The sequence below is a fragment of the Bubalus bubalis genome, chromosome 7 (genome assembly GCF_019923935.1).
Source record: "Bubalus bubalis isolate 160015118507 breed Murrah chromosome 7, NDDB_SH_1, whole genome shotgun sequence".
Taxonomy (NCBI): domain Eukaryota; kingdom Metazoa; phylum Chordata; class Mammalia; order Artiodactyla; family Bovidae; genus Bubalus; species Bubalus bubalis.
Window position 1 is genome coordinate 8,853,018 of NC_059163.1, and position 22,260 is coordinate 8,875,277.

Genomic DNA, 22,260 nt, shown 5'->3' on the forward strand with positions numbered 1-22,260 from the left:
TTCCAGCTTGTTCCAAAAGTATTAAGTCAGCTTCCAAAAATATATTCAGTTGACTGCCAGCCCACTGAAGCCAGTTTATAGTCTCCTTTTTTTCCCCCAGTAACTGATACACTAAATAAAAAGTAGTAAAAGAAGTTTAACAACCGAAGAGGTGAAGTCATACATTGTCATGAATTTCACTTGGTCATGGCCAAGGAAAGAAACAGGTTTTCAAAAGCCCACTCCTTCCCCTGACCTACTGAGAACAAAAATCTTGAGACAATACTCCTTAATTTGGAGCGAGGCAGATTAAAGGGTAGCTTTTAAGTTTTTCTTAAACTTCATGTAGGGCTTCCCTGGTGGCTCAGACAGTAAAAGACCTGCCTGCAATGCGGGAGACCTGGGTTCCATCCCTGGGTTGGAAAGATCCCTTGGAGAAGGGAATGGCAACCCACTCAGTGTTCTTGCCTGGAGAATTCCATGGACGGAGGAGCCTGGTGGGCTACAGTCCATGGGTCACAAAGAGTCGGACACGACTGAGCGACTTTCACTTCACTTTTATCTTCATGTAAGGTTTTTAATGTTAAGTTTAAATATATTCTGACTTAATTATTTTTATTTAAAAATTCCATGTATAAAACAGTCCTCTGATTTTAAATTTAGTTTGTATAATTTTGTGTATACATTATATTAATACTGTAGTATAAACAACTGGTTATTTCATGCTCAAAACTTTTTTGCAACTAAAGACAGATAATATAACCATTGATAGACCATTTATCTAAACCAGCCCAGTTGGACACCAGAAGTTCTCTTTGGCTCCTTCTCCTTTATCCCTTTTTTCTGGTCCCTCCCCTTGACCAGCAAAGAGAAAAATATCTCTTGGAAATTCCTTTAAGTTCTTTCTTTGGAGTTTCTCTTAAAAAGTCCAGGGTCAGCAAAAAGAGCAGTTTCTGTTTTGCAGGGGGAAAGATAATGGCCTTGTTGCTTTATAACCTTATCTTGTGTTTTTCTGCCTTCAGAATTTGAATCTTTTTGTATAGTCTGCCAAGCAGCAAAATAGTTACTTAAAAAAAAAAAAAAAAAAAGTCCAACAAACAGGCTAGGAAATTACTTTTGAAGTAATTATATTGAAATGGGTATGAGAAGGGAGCTTCTTGTCTTGTTCAACTTCTCCGTAGGAAGAGAACTCTGGAGGTTTGGCAGAGCTATCTAAAGCAAGTTCTAAGACAGACAGCACTGCTTCAAGGGCCATGGAAGAAAAAGGTGAGTAAGACATCTCCTCAGTTAAACTGTTTTGAAGGAGACTAGTCCTTCAATGCAGTCAGCGCCTCTCTCACCAGGCTTCGCCAGCTGAAACTGCGGTTTGCTGATCTTTCTTCCCTCCATATAGCACAGTGTGTCGTGCTGAGTATAACGGGGCTTGGAGATTGTTTTTAGTCGAGGTCCTGTGCTGCTTATTGGTTAACCGGACTCTGGCTTACGAACTTTAGTGTGTCCACCTGAGGACGGAGTCTGTGTGCATGCGGGTGACTTAGGTCACCTTGGTGGGTGTCCTGGCACTGAGGCTGAGTGTGGCCCCAGCAGTGAACGAGCTCTGCTCTTTCTGCAGACGAATCCAGCAGCAGTGAAGCTGCCGGTGAAAAGACAGAGCAGAATGACGATGACACCGTAAAATCTCAGGTAGAGATGTTTTTCATATTTATTTGTTCAGGTTTTTTCAAGTACTAAAAACAGAGTGCATCAGTGTGCTCTTACCCAGAGTTGTTCTTAAATGTTGTGAAGTAGCTCTTTTTTTAGTGCCGCGGACAGCATTTCACGCAGAGCACTTTATCAGTGTCATTTTGATGTATTTTGTCCTCTGTGTCTTCATTTTCTCCCAACATTTGTATGAGACCTCCTTCTGTCAGCCCCATGGGTTCAGCCCAGATCCATACCTCAGTGTCTGTGTCCCTTCCTGACCGGGAAGCTTAGCACAGCCAAGCCAGGCTCCAGCTCAGTGCAGAGAACAGGGCTGCTGAGCCCTGGGGTCCCGCGGGACGAAACAGGAGCAGCGGCAGGCTGTGCGGCACGTCGGCTGCGGGTGCCAGCCAGGACCCAGCCTGACGGGGCGAGGTCAGGGACTCCTGAGAGGCTGCAGGAGAGGCAGACCTCCACTTCTGCCAGTCCAGGCCCCTCGGGATTTGCAGAGAACACAGTGACCTGAGGTGCAGGCCCATAAACCAGGGGAGACAAGCTGTGCCCCAGCCAGATCCTCTAGATAGCCACCGCCAAGTTTGCCTGTCTTGATACAGCTTTTTAATAGTTACGTTTGTCTTCACTGGCCTCCTTTATGTTTTGTAAGGGATGGCATTTGATCACAAGTGACCAGGAATAAATGCACATGAAGTGGACGCGCATATTTATTACAAGAGTAAAAGCTGACACTGAGCACTCCCAGTACCTCATTATCTCATAGTCCTCGGGGCTCTGTGAATTCAAACCGCAGTTACCGGTGTTTCTCAGGTGAGGCGACCGCACTGAGAAAAATGAACCACTAAGCCCCAGGTCACGTGTTTTCTTAAGAGACAGAGCTGGGATTTGAACCCTCTTGGGAGGGAACTCTAAATTCCATTTTGAGAAAGCAACCTATTTGTATAATAGATGATAGAACTTTTTTATTCCCTTTTTTTTTTCCTCCCTTTCCCCCTTAGGAAGATCAGCCAGTAATTATTAAAAGGAAAAGAGGAAGACCTCGTAAACACCCTGTAGAAACATCATTAAAAACAAGTAGGTATTGGTGTGCTTTCAGTTCACACACAAGATATTTTCACACTGATTTTCTAAGTGGGATTTCTATTTCCTGTTTTTCAGAAGATGACTGCAAAACAGATGCTGGCCTTGTCCCTGTAAGTAATTGTGAAAGATGAGAACTCTTCAACTGGCTGTTCTTGACCTGAAAGAGTACACTGCAATATTAGTATTTTCAACTAGCTTTTTTTTTAAAAATATTTGAAAAGCTTTAAAGAAACTTTTTAAAATAAAACCTCAAATAACCATTCAGATAGTATTTTAATTAGTAATAACGTCATATAAACATAATTATATTCATTGTAATTTAGTTTGACTCTATCCTCACCTGTCAGATCAGCTGTATAAAAATTATCTAGGGACTTATGTTCTTGTCATCCTTGATTAAAACATAGAAAATACCTGTTTTATATGATTTTTAGATAACAGCTTCTTTATGGAACCCTCCAAAGTGTCTGTCTTACTACTTTCAATGGAGTTCCTTTTTTATTAGAATGGATACTAATTTCAGTGCAGGAAAGTTTGCAGTAATACTTGATCTTTTTTACCGTTCTTTATCTTTGACCCTGAAGTGTGTACCCAACAAAATTATTGCACCAAGACTTCATTACATGAGTTTCAGTGATGGCATTATTAAGAGAACAGACATGTCTTAACTGACGACTTGCTCCCAGATGCTGTGACATGGAGCCAGTTACATGACCCTCTCCAGATTCCCATTTCCCTGGATATGAAGAAATCATTATCTCACTAGAATTCTTACAAGACAGCTAAACCAAAGAGCCACATATAAAGGTGTGAGTGCCTTTACCAGCACACAGAAGATGGTTTGCCAGTTTGGGGGGTGTTAACAGCAGCCCTCTGTCACCTCCAGTGCTCACAGCAGCAGTAGCATGACGGGAAGAGGCGTGTGGCAGCCCTAATCCTTGTGGGAAGACCCGTGAGTTCAGATTCGTAGCCATCCATATTTGAAAGTGAAAAGTGAAAGTGAAGTCGCTCAGTCGTGTCCGACTTTTTGCGACCCCGTGGACTGTAGCCCTCCAGGCTCCTCCATGGGATTCTCCAGGCAGAAATACTGGAGTGGGTTGCCATTTCCTTCTCCAGGGGATCTTCCCGACCCAGGGATCAAACCCAGGTCTCCCGCATTGCAGGCAGAGAGGCTTTAACCTCTGAGCCACCAGGGAAGCCCTATCCATATTTTCGGGGTGTATTTAATCCACTTCAGGAAGTAGGTTACAGATATTCTGCCTACATAATAAGCAGAGGTCCTCAACCTTCTGCACATTGTTGATTGACTTCCTGTGTGATGACGACAAACCAGTGACTTCTCTTTTTCTCCGTGTTTAAACTTAGGTAGAACAGTCTCCGCCTGGCGGCAAGCTGAAAGCCATGCAAACGGGTGTGTGCCTGAAAGCCTTGTTCTGTGTGTGCCCTAAGGCAGGGGGCGGCCCGGGGGAACCGCAGGCTGGGGAGGGTTTAGGATGTCCTTGTTTCTCAATGAAGTGAGTGGCTTCCTTGGTAAAAGCAGCTGCCCTTGGAGCCATGAGAGATTCTAGTAGCTGGTTTTTCCTGTGATCTGAGTCATTCTTGTCTTTGTCAGTCCAGGAAGCCTCAAAGAGGAGGGGGGCGGCATGGCCACGTCCAGACCCTACTTTCCTGGACTTGTTTAAGGGAAAAACAGATGAACCTGGGGACTGAGAGCTCTTATCAGGAAGATAAGATTTCAGCCCAAGAGCTTGTTGTTTTCAGCAGAAGAATTTTGAAAGCAGCTGGTACTGCTTACAGAGCTAGGATGCAAGAGATAAAATTGCTTCGATGAGGTATTTTTGTCCTCAGTCCAGGGAGAAAAAAATATTCCAAAATGTTGATAATGATTAGCTCTGTGCTGTGCTTAGTTGCTCAGTCATGTCTGACTGTTTGTGACCCCATGGACTGTAGCCTGCCAGGCTCCTCTGTCCATGGGGATTCTCCGGGCAAGAATACTGGAGTGGGTTGCCAGGCCTTCCTCCAGGGGATCTTCTCAACCCAGGAATTGAACCCAGGTCTCCCACGTTGCAGGCAGATTCTTTACCATCTGAGCCACCTTGGTGAGATAATAGGAAGATTTCATGTTTTCACTAGTGCCTACATTTTCCAGACTTTTTACCATGTGTATATTTTAATTTCATGGTTTAAATTTTTCTTTTTACATACAAGCAAAAAGAGACATTGGTGGACTTTAAGTGTTGATTAGGGGAAAAAAAAAAGAATATGACAGCTATTTTGGATCAAATAAATAGCATGGTGATATCATGAAATATATATTCTGATCAGCAAGATAAGAGCAAATGTGTAATTTGAGAATTTTTCCACATTTAACTATGTGTGGGATCTTATGATCATACTTTACTTTTTCTTATCTCTTTGAAAGTTAAGGTTTTCTTTTTAACAAAAAAAAGAATGTTTTGTTTTTAACCATCTTTTTATCCATAATTGTATGTTTAAATCCGCACAAGGAAAAATCTCCATAACTTAAATGCCCTTTAAAGACTCTATTTTAAGCTGCGTGATTGTTTTAATGCTGTTGTTCAGCAGTAGTTTTCTGAATCTGGGTAACAATGACCAGTTTAAGACTAGATTCTTCTTTGTGGGCCTTTTTCTTGGTTTTTAACTCTGGCATCATTCGTATAGTGAACTTTCAGAAACAGCAGCTATACAGTCTTCATTACTGATAAGTTCACCTCTGAGTTGTTGAGTTGTCTAATCAACATGTTCATAATTTTGGCTTCTAACAGTGCATTGAAGTAAATTTCACTTTTCTTACCAGATACATTCTCAGAAAATGGTAACGTCTACAGGAAACAAATACATAAAGAATAGGTACACACAACCTAAGATAGACTTACCCAGTATACTTTTCTAGATCCCATCGTGAAAGTATATGGAGTCCTTAAGAATCCAGTTCCCACCCCATGTGCTGCTTACGGAACTCTGAACAAAGCACTTGCCAACTTGCTCAAGCCTCATTTTCCTCCCTGTCAAATGGCGCTTGTACTGTTTGTTGTTGTTGTTCAGTCCCTATGTCATGTCTGACTCTTTGCAGCCCCATGTACTGCAGACTCCAAGCTTCCCCGTCCTTCACTATCTCCCAGAGTTGGTTCAAGTTCATGTCCATTGTGTTAGTGATACCATCCAACCGTCTCATCCTCTGTGGTCCCCTTCTCCTCCCGCCCTCAATCTTTCCCAGCATCAGGGTCTTTTCAAATGAGTCAGGTCTTCACATCAGGTGGCCAAAGGACTGGAGTTTCAGCCTCAGCATCAATCCTTCTAATGAATATTCAGGGTTGATTTCTTTTAGGATTAACTGGTTGGCTCTCCTTGCAGTCCAAGGGACTCTCAAGAGTCTTCTCCAACACCACAATTCAAAAGCATCAATTCTTCGGCACTCAGCCTTCTTAATGGTCCAACTTACATCTGTACATGACTCTGGAAAAACTATTTAGAGAGCTATGTTACGATTTGAGTGAAGTCTGTAATCCTGAACTGCAGTTCCTGCTATGTCGGGGGCTCCCTGGATACCCTCTTCCTCCTCCCTTTCCAGATTCAGATATTTGAGCTGAAAGAGAGAGACCATGAAGGCGTTCTAACCCAACTCCTTTTCACTGATAAAAAACCAAGGCTCTAGGAATTTAAGTAATTGGCCCAGATCACATAGCTTATTCATGCCAGGTCTGAGATGCAAACTTTGGTGTCCTGACTTTCATTCTGATGTGTTCTCTGCTTAGGTTTTCCATCTCAATCTTTGTTTGGCTGATACAAAAAAGCAATGATGAATTGTGTAATGATACCTTAATTAGCACTAATTAGGTACATTCACAGACAACAAACTGTTGAAATTTAATTTGACACTAATAAAATATTAATGTAGAAATCTTTCTTTTCTTAAAGATGAAACCAATAAAGAAACACCTAATCTTCAGGAACGAAGTGGAAGCAACGTAAGTGTTAATTTTCTGATCAAGACATGTCCTTTAGAAATAAAACTTAGTAAATGCTCAAGTGACCACCCTTTCCACTTTAACTTTATTTCTTCTAGGATGATAGTGAAGAAAAATCTGTGGCAAGCGTGCGTCGGAGAGGAAGAAAGCCCAAGCGTTCGCTCACTCTGTCAGATGATGCTGGTATGTTACTGGCAAGGTCTTACATGTCAGAGTCACCTTTTTAAGACTTTTTCTTTGGATGAGGAAAAATCCAGTGGGGTCCAGCTAGTATTAATGCTACATAAATATGTGTGAAATGGCTGTAATCCTGTGTCAGAAATGGCACATTCCAGATGCTTTTCTGAGCACATGTGAAGTTTTCACAAATGCCGGCTGTGAACCGCCTAAGTAAACTATCCCAAATGTGTTTGAGATTAAGTTAAACAGTTGTGAATTGCAAGTGCTGAAACAAAAAGGAAGTGGAAAACCACTTCTTCTGCCTCCAAGTCCCTAATATCCTTTGTTCTAAACTCTGCGACTCTGTCCTCTGGAAGTGTCTTTGGGAATTGTACAGTCCAGATGTTTCCCTTCTGTCTGAACAGAATCCTCAGAGCCAGAGCGCAAACGTCAGAAAACAGTTTCTGAAGCGACTGAGGACAAGAAAGACCAGGAGTCTGAGGAGGAGGAGGAGGAGGAGGACGAGGACGAGGAGCCATCCGGAGCCACCACGAGGTCCAGCACCAGATCAGAGGCTCAGAGGTAATGGGGCCACGAGGAACTTCCAGAACCTTCCCCCAGCTCTCCATCAGACCACAGCGAGGGCTCCATCTCTTTGCCTCACTCGTGCCACAGAGTGAGCCCTCTCCTTGCACAAAATGCAAGCCCCAGCAGAGAGAGAGCACGTGCTCCCAGCCCTCTGACATCTCAGTTCCCCCCCGGGGAAACCCGTTCTCCATCTTAAACCATTTTCCAGGAGCCCTTAGAATCGTTGCCAGGCTTTGATGCCTGTTTTTTGGAACATATTTGGTTCCTTTATGAATACTTATCAAGTACAATTAGATCTCAGAGGCCTGCTGAGCATGGTCGGTGGAAATGGACGCATACAGCATGATCCGTGTGCGCAGCGTGCTTAGCTGCAGTGAGGGAGAAGGCTCGGACCCGTCCCCGTCGTCGGTGCCCCTCCCAGCACCGTGTCATGGGTCCGTCACAGGAGACCACCCGACTGCCCCATTCTCCATGCACATGGCTGGGGACGTCCTACGCTTCCCTCGGGGCATGCTCCCAAGCCCTCACGTAGCCGGAAGCCTCTGGAGAAAAGAAGGCCGGGCTCACGTGAGTCTGGGGAGTGCCCGTGAGTTCCCTCTCCTTCTGAGCCACAGTGTCCACTGCAGTGCACCAGTCGTGGTCCTGAGGAGGGAAGCCTGGCCAACTTCGTCAGTTTCACTTTGCCAGCCCCCTCCCCGTGTCATTATACCTGGGAGCATCAATCAGGGTACCTTTCCTACAGCACAGTTGGAGAAATGTGTTATCACTTTACAGTTTTGTAACTTCTGAAGCATGAATATTTTCCATTTTTAATGTGATTCACAAGCTGTTAATCTTAGTACCATCTTCTATAATTTCATTATCCAAGATTAGAAAGTTGAGGAATATTGATTTCAGGAGTATCACTTATTAACACCTGTCACTGTAGTATAGTAGTTCTGATGTGTTTATTTATTTGCCTGCCTTTTTTTTAATTTATTTTAATTGGAGGCTAATTACTTTATTGTAGTGGTTTTTGCCATACATTGACACTTATGTGTTTATGTAAAGATTTAAAATCAGCCAATTTCTAATTTCTCTAACATTGGACATCATTAGCTATCTGTGCCCTGGTCAGATTTTTAGAGCCAAAAGACGTTAGGAGCTCACAGGGCTAAAGGTAAGGTTTTCCAGGCAGGGCAGCTCGGATGACTAGAAATCACAAAACCAAGATACGTGCTGACTGAGAAGTGCAGCTCACCGTGCACCGAGGGGGTGGGGGCGCATCTAGATGCAGACCCCCCAGCACCACCACGCCCTCTTGTGCGTCACGGGGAGGTCAGCCCGTGGAGTAGGGCCCGACGCAGGACGCGCCGCGGGCCGCCGAGGCACCTTCAGTGAGATCTGCAGTGGCTGAGACGTGTGCCTTTTCAAATCCGTTCTTCAGAAGTAAAGTATATTATGGCTCTGTGATCGCCCGGACTGTCAATGCTTCTCCTCAGTGCACTGCAGCAGCCTGTGTCTCCACGTGGGCTCTTCTCGCCTTAGATGCCTCGGCGCCGGTGCTTTGGCTCTAGGGCTGTGGCGCCTGTGTCATCTCCCAGGTTCTCAGGGTCGCCTGGGGTCTCTATGGGCCCATCAGGGTCTCGATCACGGTGCCCCAGCCGCTCTGGAAGAGTCTTTCTGCTTCTGCGTGTTACCTTGGGTGGGAAAGATTTTCTTCCGTGTGCAGTGAGCACTGGCCTCCCCATAGCTTCTGCTCTCAGAGCCTCCTGTACAACTTCCGCTTAAACACCGGAGGGCAGCTTCCGGGTCTTCTCTTGCACTGGGCCCCCTCATCCTCCTGTTTGTTCTCATCAGTTTATCTATTGATTATTCTCTTTAAGAAGCAAATGTTGACTCCAGGTGTGCGCTGACGGATCCAGAAGAGGACTGTCCGCCTTGTTTCCTAGAGACCAAGCTCAGCCTACATCCAGCGTGCTGGGCTCCCCCAGCCTGGGCTGCGCAGCAGCTCAGCGCATCCCTTGTCCTGTGAGGCACCCCTTCTCTCACCTGCTGCCTGTGGGGCCCCACTGCTTAGACCCGGTCACCGGGCCTTCTCACTGTGCTTTCATCCATCTGGCCCACCTTCTACTCTGGTGAGCACTTTGGGATCTTACTTCATCAGCCAGTGTGTTTTCTGTTGATCACAGGTTCATCTTTTTCTCAGTCATGGTCAAGTGTCCACATGGTGAAAGCAGAGCTGGAGTCAGGGAAGCAGAGTTAGTCTTGGTGACGTGAAGTTCTGCTCATCAGCCAAGACCCAGAGAACCAGGCGTTTTCCTACTTTCCGTCCCCACCTCTGCCCTGCCCACGAGGAGCGTCGCCCTTGCTAGTCTCGGGCTGGCCGTTCAGTGCTGCCGTCGCCCAGGGTTTCTGTCAACTGTTTCAGAAAGCAGCATGGAGAGCTGTCTATACACGCAGCATCCAAACTTGGGAGCCCAGGAGTAGTTTCTACTAGATATCACCAAAAATTAGCAAAAGAAAAATTATCTGCCAGTGAAGAAGTTAGTAAATTTCCCCGCATTAGGAAGGCAAGTCCCTGCTGACACTTGAGGTCATCTTTCAGCCCCTGAAGCTTTCTGTGGCGCACTGACACTTTCTCCCCAAGTTTAAGAGTCTTGCCGCACAGCTGTCTTCGGGGGTCCTCGGCTTGCCAAGTGGAAACCTACTCTAGACAGAGCGGGAAGGACTCCCAGGGGAGCCTCAGCCCTCCCTGCCTCACAGCACTCCTGCACTGGCTTTACCCTGTGCTGCTCGCCATCAGCTCCCGCCCCCCGGGACCAAAGGCACGCCTTGTTTCTCCCCAGCTGGGCACCGCGCTGGGCGCTGGATTAAAGCAGTGCAGCGTGGTTGAGTGGGTTACAGCCCAGAGCCAGCTCTCTCGCACAGAGCACCGGAGAGGCGATGGGGTAGCAGGAGGGCACCCACCCGAGGCACAGCCGTGGGCCAGCGGGCACCTGCATGCCGCCCGAGTCACCTTCCCGCATCCTGCAGCTTGTGCCAGTTCTTCCGTGAGGAGCACCCTCGCCACCAGCCCCCCATCACCAGATCCTTCCGTCCTGCACACACACCCCCTGCCTGCTTCCGCCCGGCCACATCCCCGTCCTCTGGCCTTCCGGCCCAGTGTGTGCGGTGGGCAGTGGCACGTGCCATTGCTTTGGGGGTGTTTGTTTTATCTTCCTCCCTGGTCTGTAAGCCTCTTCCTTGAGGTCGGGACTTGACTTACCTTCTGTACATGATAGCATCAAAAACTAAGACTTCCCAATATACAGTGGCTGTTTAGGTACCTCGAATCACATTAGGTCTTCACAGCATATGCATGTGTGTGTGTGTGCACGCACACTATTATTCCCCCGTGATAGAAAGGGAAGCAAACTGGAGTGCCAGGCACCTTTCACATGGATTCTCTCCCATTATTCCTCAGTAAATAAAACATACTATTTATCTTTATTGTGTATTTGAGGAGAAGAATCTCACAAAGGTCTGGTTCGTTATTTCTCAAACTCAAGTGTGCAGGCCAGTCACAGAGGCTCTTGCTGAGATGCAGGCTTCACTTTTGTAGTTTTTGGGCAAGACCTGAGAGTCTGCATTGCTGATGAGCTCCCAGGTGCTGCCAGGGCCTCTGGGCACAGGCCACCCTCTGGGCGGGAAGAGAGGGCCTGCCTGGCCGAGCTCACGCCCCTGGGCAGAAGCCGCTGCGCCAAGCTTCTGTTCTCCACTGCATGGCGTCAGCACTGTCCTGGCAGCACACCCACTCCTGGGTAAACAGCTGGTCACTCTGGCTGGTGGCTCTCCCCGGACACGGCTTGAAACGGGATATTGACAAGCAACTTCTTGAACTGCATCGTATACAACAATACCTGACTGAGTATTTATCTGAGTCAGTTTGAGCGTATTTACCTCTGCTGTCAAAGGAACAGTGAGCAGACAGGTCTTCACATCAGTGAAGTCCCATTTCTCCATCTCCTGTCATTTTAGTTATCCAAGCATCTTCATTCTTTGGTATAACGTTTATTGCTCGTGTACACAGATCGGGCTTTGTTCTAGGCCTTGGAGAGAGGAAAATGAATAAGCTCCGCAGCTGCCCTGGAGAAACATCCTGTCTTAACTGAGGGGACGTGTGTGTAGCTGGTTTTCAAACTCTCTTGACAGCAGGCGGCTCACAGGAAGAATGTCTTTTGCAATACTGCCTCCGTCACTGAAACAAAATTTTCATGCCCAAACTGAATAGACATGACATCAATGGTATTTTCTATTGTGTTCTATTAATAATTTGTTTTAAAATAAAGGCTGTAACCTGCAATTTGAAAAACCCCAGTGGACAAACGAACAACCAGAAGTGTACTGGTGGAGACAGAAAGTGCTGTCTGCAGGTTCCCAAAGGGCAGGTTGCTCTGTGATGAGAAGGAGTTCCCAGAAGGAGTTGTTTTTGAACTGAGGCTCCAGAATGAAGTTTGCTAGATAGGAGGTGTGGGGTATTTTTAAAAATTACGTGCGTGCTCAGTTGCTTCAGTCATGTCCGACTCTTTGTGACCCCATGGACTGTAGCCCGCCAGGCTCTTCTGTCCGTGAGGATTCTCCAGGCAGGAATACTGGAGTGGGTTGCCATGCCCTTCTTCAGGGGATCTTCCCGACCCAGGGATCGAACCTGTGTCTACTGTGTCTCCTGCCCTGCAGGTGGATTCTTGACCGCTGAGTCACGGGGAAGCCAAAAAAAAATTACCTGCCCAAGAAGACAATGTGAAAGAACACTGCATGTTAGGAAACGAGGCTGCTTTGTCAGGGCTGTAGTCCAGGAGGGCATCCCGGGCAGGTGGTAAGGGACTCTGTTGGGCTCCAGATGGTTCTGTGCTGAAGGCATCAGAGAGCCTGAGGATGGAGATAAACAAGATGGTGACGTGGACGTGATTAACTTGACATTTCCGACAAGTTATTCTGCAGGCAGGACGGAGAGCAGCCTGGGCTGGGCTGCTGGCCGGGAGACTGGATGGAGAGCTTTTCTCGAGTTCCCACGCCCTCTCTAAGACTGCCAGCTCTCCTCTGGGAGCATCCTGTGAGCACGGGTGTGCGTGTGCTCAGATCATGCCATCCTGCTCTGTTCATAATAGTTTCACGCGGGACTGGCTGTTGATGTCTCTACTGTATAGATACCAGAACTAGGTGCTCGAGAATTAAGTGGACTTGACCTGGGTCATCACCCACCCAGAACCTCAGCTGGGGCTTCCTGACTCCTCCTCATGGCCTGTTAGGAGTGAGGCTGGCGGTAGACAGCCAGTCAGCACAGGCTCTTCCAGGGTCCCCTTTTCCCGTGTAGCCCTTATCCAGCTTTCCTCTTCTTGGCTCTCAAGTTCAAAAACCTTCCAGTGTTTGAAGAACTCCCAAATAATTTGAAGCAGGTCCTTTTTGTCAAGTCTTAGTCACAGCCTTGACCTCTGTTTCCTGCAGATCAAAGGCACAGCTCTCCCCTTCTGCCAAGCGGAAGAGAGAAGCCAGCCCCCCCGGGGCACGCACCAGAGGCCAGCAGAGGGTGGAGGAGACCCCGGTGAAGAAGGCAAAGCGGTAACGGGACCGCGGCCACCCCGGCCGGTCCGCAGGGGCCACGGGGCCGAGAAGAGGGACGTGCCTCGGGGCCACGGGCTGCAGCGTTTAACCAGGGGAAGGCCATGCATGTGCGCCAAGTATCTAGGTGCAAGCTTTCTCTTGTTACGTTCTAAACAGCTTTATAAACTATTGTTCATAGAGGTATTATGTACATTAATTTCAGATAAAGGAAAATAAGTTTACTTTGTATCTGAACTCAAAACAAAGTAGTTGTATATTTTAACATTCGAAATTGGGATTTCCCGATGTGACACGTCACTCATGTAAACCCTTCCAGCCCATCAGACACCAGGCTGCCTACTGGTAATCTGTGTACAGTATATAAACATGTAAAAATAGGTTGTATTTTACTCTTATGTATGATGCTAATCAATGAACACTTTATTTATTTTACAGAGAAAACTTATCTGTGAACTTTACTATATATCTGTTTATTTTATTTTATTATTATTTTTTTTAATAAAAAAGGGGGTTTTAAATGCTATGCAGTCATCAGTAGAGATGTTTTAGGACTCTGCCTCCCCCGTAAATATCTGAATCTCATCTGGCAGGAAATACAGACGCTTCTCGCATGTATCCAAGTAAAGTAGGTTAGCTCAAGAAAGGGTCTCCATTGCTTTTCCTTTCACAGTTGTGACTTTTTTAAGAATGTAACTCGTTTGTAGGTGATGCTCGCATCTGTGACTTTACTACCAGCCCCTCCGGCATCGGGGGTTCTGGGTCCGTCACCGCAGCAGAAACCCCCGTCGGTACCCATGTCTCTCTGTGCTACCGCGCATTCTTCCCACAGTGTCTTTTTCAGCGAAGAGAAATGCATTGAAGATTAGGTCACCCCTGTCTGTTGAGCTTCAGGATTATATGTTGTTTTATACACAATTATTTCAAGATAGAACCTGGCTTTATTGCCAGATTCTTTTTTAAACATGTTTTAACTCCCATATGAGCAAACTGTCCAACTTAAGTTTTTCATAAAATTAAACTTTTCTTAAGATCAAATTTGTCTCTAGCAATGATGTGATGAGTTGCCAAATAATTGAGATTATTTTAAAGTGTTTTGTTCATATTCTTGTTTTATAATTAAAATTTACATTCAATGTGTGTGAATTTTTTTTTTTTGACTCTTAATGTAAGGTGGATATTTCTGTCATTTTACATTGTTTCTTACTGAGATTTTATATATAAATTATAAAATGTTTCCCAAAACTTGAGTGTTAAGATTTTTTTTTTTCCCTATTTTAAAATGTCTCCCTGTGAAAGCTGTTTCATCTCTTTAAATAATTGGTCTTATTTATTCCATTTTCACATTCAGACTTGAGTTGGCGATGGCCTCTCAGTAGAGTTAATGTTGTATCTGGAAGGGGCTTCAGAGACAAGGAACATGATATGTTTGAATTTAACCAAAGCTCAAAATTCTAAAGTGATCTGTCTTAAAGTTAGTTAAGGGTAAGAAGCCAGACCAGGTTGCAAGACTCCATACTCCTAGGTGAACCATCTTTGCACTCGATGGTTCTAGGTTGATTCACCAGAATTGCTTATCCAAGGTGTTCTCCACGTGTTACTCAGTTTAGGACCGCCCGCCCTGGGCACAGCCTTACCAGACGGCATAGCTGGGGTGTAAGGGGTGCAGCTCTTTTAACAAAGCTGAAAGCAAACATCAGCGCTGCATAAGGACTTGTCTGCTGGAGAACTCAGCTGGGCCACTTCAGCTCCAGCAGTTCTGCAACCTGTGTAGGGGGAGCGATCACCCCAAGAGGCACTAGAGATACATGCAAGTGGTTCTGGGCATCATGATGTTTGGCAACACTGGTCCACATTTGTAGAAAGGAGGAGGTCTGAAGTGCCGGGTGTCCTGCAAGACACAGGACAGCCCCCGACCCTACAGCCCGAGATGCCAGGGGCTGCCCCCTGAGTGCCCCCTGAGAAGCACAGCACACCACTGTAAACTCACGTTTCCCTGGTCTCAGCTTAGTGACAACCACCACGCCTCCCTGCTCCTCCATAAAGAACATGAACAGTGGCCCATCTGAGAAGCCGACATGAGGCTGGACCCATCCGGCGAGGCGTCCCGAAGTGTGTCCCAGAGTGAAAGTGACGTGGCCAGTTCCCCTGCAGCGGAAGCTGGGCCTTGCCACCCTGCTTCAGGCCTCCTTCCTTGGGGTCATCCTGCTAGACCGCCATCACATGGACCCCTTCGAGACTAGACACTACCAGCTCCGGCGTGCCAAGGCCACCCATTAGAAACCGCCATCTGGTGATCTCGCGGTGACAGCCAAGGTGGGACAGCCCTCCTGTCTTCTAACCCCAGGTCTGGGTTCTTTTCTGACAAGCCCCACGGGAGGGAAGACAGGTCTTCCTACCTCTACAGCAGCTTACTGACAGACGGTCAGACCATGAGACAGTGGAGGTTTCCCAGACAACACGCTGATAAAACCTACCTGATCTGAGATGGGGTGGGAGCTGATTCCAGCCCAATAATGTTTTGTGTGTGTGTGCTTTACTTTCTTTTTCTTTTCATGCACCACAGACCATGTGGGTTTTTAGTTCCCCAACCAGGGATTGAACCAACCCATGCCCCCTGCATTGGAAGCACAAAATCAACCACTGGATCACCAGGGAGTTCCCCTCAATCGTTTGATTTTCATTTGTTTTTTATGCACTGTTCATCCCACATGCAAGAGCATCTTATATTTCCTAAAACTGCTGCCGAGCTATTTGTGTGCAGTCAAATCAAGAACTTTTTGACCATACCCTGACAGAGGCAATTTTTCTCAGGGGAAGGAGATGGTTGTGTAGGCAGCGTCTTCCCACTGGGCCCGCTGGGCGGGAAGATGCACTTCTGTGCTTCTCCTCGCCCAGCACTGGGGCCACAGGTGTGAGCCAAAACCCCAAGGGTGGCCAGACATGCAGCACACAACCGTGGGGCACTGGGCTGCTGTCCGGCCCCGCAGGACATGTTCGATCAAGGGGACCCAAGGGTTTTCACTTCCCCAGGGTGGGAGCTCCAATGCGGGGGAGCTACTGCTAACTCTATGGGGATAATTTACGCCACCTCTTTCAGCAGGTTGTAATCTGTATATCTGCAGTTTAATACAGCAGCTACAGCCCCTAACACATGGAAAACATAGGCCAATACTACTATTAACTAACACCTTGGCAGTTTCCTGCATGCCTCCAAGGTTACCACCATTCTAAATACAAGCTTATCACATTACTATCTATCTATCTATCTATCTATCTATATATACACACACACACACATCTGTAAGCAATATTTTAAGTTTTGAATACATTTTTAAACTATGTAGATAGAATCCTATTTTAAGGGTCATTTGAGTTGCTTTTTTCTTCTATGCTGTGCTTTGAAATGCATCCATAGTAATGTGCATAGCTCCAGTTAGTATATCTTCAAGGCTGTATAGTATTCCTTGAAAGACTACCTCACAATATACTAAGCTGTTCATTTGCCTCTTACTGGCCTTTGGGTTGCTTCTGTGAATATTCTAATATTTTGTGGGCAGAACCTCCCAAACTAATCATTGTACACATAGAAAATGACTTACTGTCACATCAAGGAAAGCAGAAAAGTAGGCTGGGGGCTGCATGAGGCGACCATTAGCCTGTGAATCAGAGGCCACTCAGCCACTTCAAAGGCTAAAGGGTTAATATATGTCCCCATTTTCCACACTGAGACACACCCAGCTTTCTGCTTCAGTGTCTGACAGCCGATTCCTAGAAGACAATGCCAGTTTGTTTCCCAAATGCTTTTACTATGTTCGACTCCTACCAGCAGCGTGTTTCCTTCCCTTGATGTTTGGTGAGATAGGACTTCCTGATTTTCGCCTATGGAGTGGATGTAAAATATCTCTTTGTGGTCTTTATTTGCATTGCTTACAACCAGTTGCATTGGATGAACATCTTTTCATGTGTTTCTTTTCTATCCTTATTTCCTCTTTCATGATAGGCCTGTTCATGTCATTTTCCCAATTGGTTCTTTGTGTTTTTCTTACCGATTTGTAGGAGCCCTTTATATATTTAATATAAAGATATATATTTATGCACTATTTTATATAAAGTTATAAATATATTGAATATATCTTTATATTGTTGTTGCTACTGTTTAGTCGCTAAGTTGTGTCTGACTCTGCAACCCCATGGACTGTAGCCCACCAGGCTCTCCAGGGGATCTTCCTGACCCAGGGATTGAACCCACGTCTCCTGCCTTGGCAGGTGGATTCTTTACCACTGAGTTACCAAGGAAGCCCATGTGTTTATGTATTGCACAATAAACCTTCATGTAAACCTGTTGCAAATACCACTCTGCCAAATACACACACACATACACACACCACAAGGGTTTATCTTGCCACTTTCTTTATGATACTTTTTGGTTAATTTTACTGTAATTGAATATAAATTTCATTTTGTAATTAGATCGTGTTATGTCTACTAAGATCATGGCATCTGGTACCATCACCTCATGGCAAATAGATGAGGAAACAGTGGAAACAGTGGCTGACTTTATTTTTTGGGCTCCAAAATCACTGTAGATGGTGATTGCAGCCATGAAATTAAAAGATGCTTACTCCTTGGAAGGAAAGTTATGACCAACCTAGACAGCATATTAAAAAGCAGAGACATTACTTTGTCAACAAAGACCCGTCTAGTCAAGGCTATGGTTTTTCCAGTGGTCATGTGTGGATGTGAGATTTGGACTAAAAAGAAAGCTCAGTGCCGAAGAATTGATGCTTTTGAACTGTGGTGTTGGAGAAGACTCTTTTTTTTTTTTTTTTTAAACTTTACAATATTGTATTGGTTTTGCCAAATATCGAAATGAATCTGCCACAGGTATACATGTGTTCCCCATCCTGAACCCTCCTCCCTCCTCCCTCCCCATACCATCCCTCTGGGTCATCCCAGTGCACCAGCCCCAAGCCTCCAGTATCGTGCATTGAACCTGGACTGGCGACTCATTTCATATATGATATTATATGTATTTCAATGCCACTGGAGAAGACTCTTGAGAGTCCCATGGACTGCAAGGAGATCCAACCAGTCTATCCTAAAGGAGATCAGTCCTGGGTGTTCATTGGTAGGACTGATGTTGAAGCTGAAACTCCAATACTTTGGCCACCTGATGTGAAGAGCTGACTCGTTTGAAAAGACCCTGATGCTGGGAAAGATTGAGGACAGGAGGAGAAGGGGACAACAGAGGATGAGATGGTTGGATGGCATCACCAACTCAATGGATGGGTTTGGGTGGACTCCGGGAGTTGGTGACGGACAGGAGGCCTGGCGTGCTGCGGTTCATGGGGTTGCAGAGTCGGACACGACTGAGCGACTGAACTGAACTGAACTGATGTCTTAAGATTCAACAGCAATTAGCTATCCTCCTAAAAGTTTTGATGTTTTTGCCTCCTACATTTACAGAGAAGAAAGCAAGAGCTATATCAGCCCATGACCCAGGCAAGCCAAGTCTACAAAAGAATTCAGGCCAAACTCTCGCAGTCACTGCTAGATTGTAAAAGATACTCCGAGGCCGGAAGGATCTGGCTGAAAACAGCTCTCAGCCTATCAGTTGTCTGAGTCGCTCCTCCGTCCTGGGCTGGCTGCTGTCTCGCCCTGAGTCTCCTCACCACTGTCCCAGGGATGCCCTTCTGCACTCTCATCTTTGGGATCCTCCTAGATCTGTATCCACATCTTCCTCTTGCTTGTTTGCTGCTGTATTTTGATGAAGCCACAGTATCTTCTGAGAAATGGCCTCTCTATTAACACAAAGGACCAACTGTCAAATCAGACCCATCAGAGATCTTAGCCAGCACCAATCTTTACTAGCAATTTCAAGGACATAAGTAGTTGTTCAGCACCAGTGAAGCATAGGGATTGAGGACAGCCCAGTGTACTTCCCTTTCTCATTGGGACACTGATGTGCACAGATCAACACATGGAGCCTCTAAAAATATACCTGCACATATAGTACTTACACAGCAAAAAGCCATGTTGGTTATGGAGCATCTCTACCTAGATGGTTACACAGCCTGTGTGATGCTTTCCCAGGAGCCAAGCCCCATAAATCAATGGATTTCAGAGGGTTGTGTGTGTGTGTGTTGTGCTGTGGCTATAAGCAACCCTGGAGAGACCAGATACATCCCGCTGAAAGCATTTCCTAAGTACCAGCTCTCCCACTAGCAAACACCATTCACTGTTTGCCTGGAGTCTAATCACTAGCAAATTTATAAGAATTTTTAACCTCAGATCACCTCTCTTTCTCAGAAGCAGCCCCTCAGTGCTGGATTTGAAGGCCTGATGTAAACCATATTCTTCCTACGATGTTACAAGAAAGAATTTCAGACCTGTTTAAGTCATGGTCCAGCTATTGGAAACCATATCACTTATTTATTAGCATTAATACTGGCAGCTGATTTTAATTAGTTAGAGAACTCTAAAACAAAAGGGTAATACTGATATGATGCAGAGTAACTTCAGAAAGCAACCATTATCCCCCCTCGGCTTGGGGAACAGAAAGGTTGAGTTTGGTAGGAAACTGAAGGAGAAGCCAAGCAGTGGTGATGAGCAGACCCCTGAGGAGTGTGGTCAGGGTGGGGCCGGGCCCCCCGAGACGGGACATCGTGGCTCTTCCTAGAGCAGGAGACAAAATGGGAAACTGAAGTCACCGTGGCTGCCATCGACTGCTACTGCTGGAGCGCAGAAACACTGCTGGGGGGAGGCTAACAAGAGTGACCAGACAAGGGGAGCAAGTCCCTTTACCTACTTCAGCCTCCTAGTCTGTGCTTAATACCCACAATTGGCAGGAAGAAGCCAGAGGGCCAGCTGGCTAAGGAGAAGTGGGGTTTGCAAGAGTCCCAGTTCAACCACCACAGTGGGAAATACAGAAGGTAGATTTGGAATTAAGAGACGATAGCTTAATAACCAGCACTCTTCTACACATACTTCAGCTTCAGTATAAGAACAACTGGCTTGTGGATTTTCTTTATTCACTAGCAAGCTCAGCACTGCAGTTTAAGGATGCAATTTAAGTTCGTAATTAACATCGGTATGCTTTGCTGCAGTGGAGCCTTGACAAATACCTCATATGCCATACTTTCTAAAGTGGAAACTCTATATTAACTTTTCAGATTCTCTGCAGAAACCGTCTGTGTTCTCATCCACTCAGTTTTTATCTCCTGAAGGATCAGCCTCTCCATTAGCTTTTAATAAATGTGCTCTCTGTGACCACTGGCAGAATTTGTGCCTTTTTTTTTTTTTTTCAAATGTCATCTTTTCAAAATAAGTGTATCATCAAGGCTCAAAGTTGTGTTTATTTGCTGAAACCAATTTGTCAGTCTTCAACAAGTCTTACTTGAAAGAGTCAAATAACATTTTTGTTTCATCCCAAAGTAAGTATTCATCAAGAATTTGCCTTTCCCTATTTTGGGCTCATGTGTCCCTGTTTCCCCTCAAACACTGTTATTCATTTCATCCCTGTTATTTTGGGGTCCTCTGGTCCTTCAAAGAGATTCTTTCCCCAGTAAACATTCTTGGAATTTAAAAGGACATATCAGTGGTCATTTCAGATTCTTTTTTTTTTTTTAACTTTTATTTTATATTGGAGTATAGTTGATTTATAATGTTGTGTTAGTTTCAAGTGGATAGCAAAGTGATTTAGTTAGACATATACACATCCCTGGGTCAGGAAGATCCCTTGGATAAAGCAATGGCAACCCACTCCAGTATTCTTGCCTACAAAAACCCCATGGACAGAGGAGCCTGAAGGGCTACAGTCCATGGGGTTGCAAAGAGTTGGACATGACTTAGTAACTAAACAGCAGCAGCAGCAGCATGCATGTATCTGTTCTTTTCAGATTCTTTTCCCATATATGTTATCACAGAATATTAAGTAGAGTTTCCTGTGCTACAAGTAGGTCCTTGATGACCTCTTTTATATATAGTAGTGTGTAGGGACTTCCCTGGTAATCCGATGGTTGGAACTCCACTCTTCCACTCTAGGTGATACAGATTTGATCCCTGGTCAGGGAAAGAAGATTCCACATGCCATGCAGCATGGCCAAAAAATTATATATATATAATATAAATTATATATATATATGTATATATAATATAAATTATATATATATGTATATATAATATAAATTATATATATGTATATATATATAACATAAATTATATGTATATGTATATATATAATAGTAGTGTGTATATGTTAATCCAACCTCCTAATTTATCCTTTCTCCCTCCCCACCTTTCCCCTTTGGTAACCATCAATTTGTTTTCGTAAATCTGTGAGTCTCTTCCTGTGAGTTCTGTAAATACATTCATATAAAATTAAAAAGAATATCTAGCCTTTAAGTGAAATTCAAGTCCAATAAATCTGTCCACCCTCCACCTCCGGGACTCCTACTTCCTCCCAAGCTGAACATGGATGGATTCTAGAAAGAGGGCTTTTGAAAATGGACTCAGAGCCCTTTTCTGAATGTCCCCATGGGTCCCCAGCCCCGGTTCTCCTGCATGTGCTCAGGGACTGCTTCTCCCTTTGACAGTCGCCAGGACAGCTCGGGCCCATCTGTTCACTCGACATTCCATTAAGCGCAAGAGCTGCCCCCGGATCCTGTTCATCTCTTCCTGTCTCTTGCCACACTCCCTCAGGCAGAATGACAGAACTTGCTGAAATGCCTCGACATAAATCTCCCCCCTACCCTAGTCTAACCCCCTTTCTCTGAAAGCACAGTCTTCTGGGCCCTTCCCCTTCAAAACCCAGTCCAAAACATCCCACGATGGAAATAAACATCTCCAAGTTAGGCCTCAGAAGATGATTTAACAACAACAAAAGAAACTGAAATATGTTATTTGTGTTAAAAGGCTAAGGGACCAGCTATGGAAGAGAGGAGGATGGCAAGCAGACTGACTTAGCAGGGATCCCAGCACAGGGCCCACTTCCTTGAGTAAATCACTCGGCCTCTCTGCGTCTCAGAGCCTTCATCTGTAAATGAGAATTCTCATACCTATCTCTCTGATCTCAGGTTGTGTGAGGATAAAAGGAGACTGCTCATTCAATAAATATCTGCTAAGAGTTGGACCACAAAGAAAGCTGAGTGCTGAAGAAATGCTTTCAAATTGTGGTGCTGAAGAA

The 22,260-nt window shown here is 45.4% G+C and overlaps 1 protein-coding gene across 8 annotated transcripts in view; it reads left to right on the forward strand.

The window, feature by feature from the left end:
• BOD1L1 (biorientation of chromosomes in cell division 1 like 1) overlaps positions 1 to 14,318 on the forward strand; it is a 55,547-nt gene extending 41,229 nt beyond the window's left edge. For 2 of the 8 annotated variants that reach the window (XM_006075822.3, XM_025289691.2), the window contains 9 exons: positions 1,161 to 1,245; positions 1,592 to 1,662; positions 2,673 to 2,748; positions 2,833 to 2,867; positions 4,123 to 4,168; positions 6,697 to 6,746; positions 6,845 to 6,929; positions 7,331 to 7,487; positions 12,960 to 14,318. In XM_006075822.3, coding sequence (XP_006075884.2) covers positions 1,161 to 1,245; positions 1,592 to 1,662; positions 2,673 to 2,748; positions 2,833 to 2,867; positions 4,123 to 4,168; positions 6,697 to 6,746; positions 6,845 to 6,929; positions 7,331 to 7,487; positions 12,960 to 13,077 — 723 coding nt within the window. In that variant the 3' untranslated portion in view covers positions 13,078 to 14,318. Of the gene's footprint in view, positions 1 to 1,160; positions 1,246 to 1,591; positions 1,663 to 2,672; positions 2,749 to 2,832; positions 2,868 to 4,122; positions 4,169 to 6,696; positions 6,747 to 6,844; positions 6,930 to 7,330; positions 7,488 to 8,666; positions 8,946 to 9,664; positions 10,965 to 12,959 lie in introns of those variants that run through there. The other 6 variants (XM_006075823.3, XM_044945631.1, XM_006075825.3 and 3 more) reach the window with 6 other exon arrangements.
• Positions 14,319 to 22,260: the final 7,942 nt, after the last annotated feature.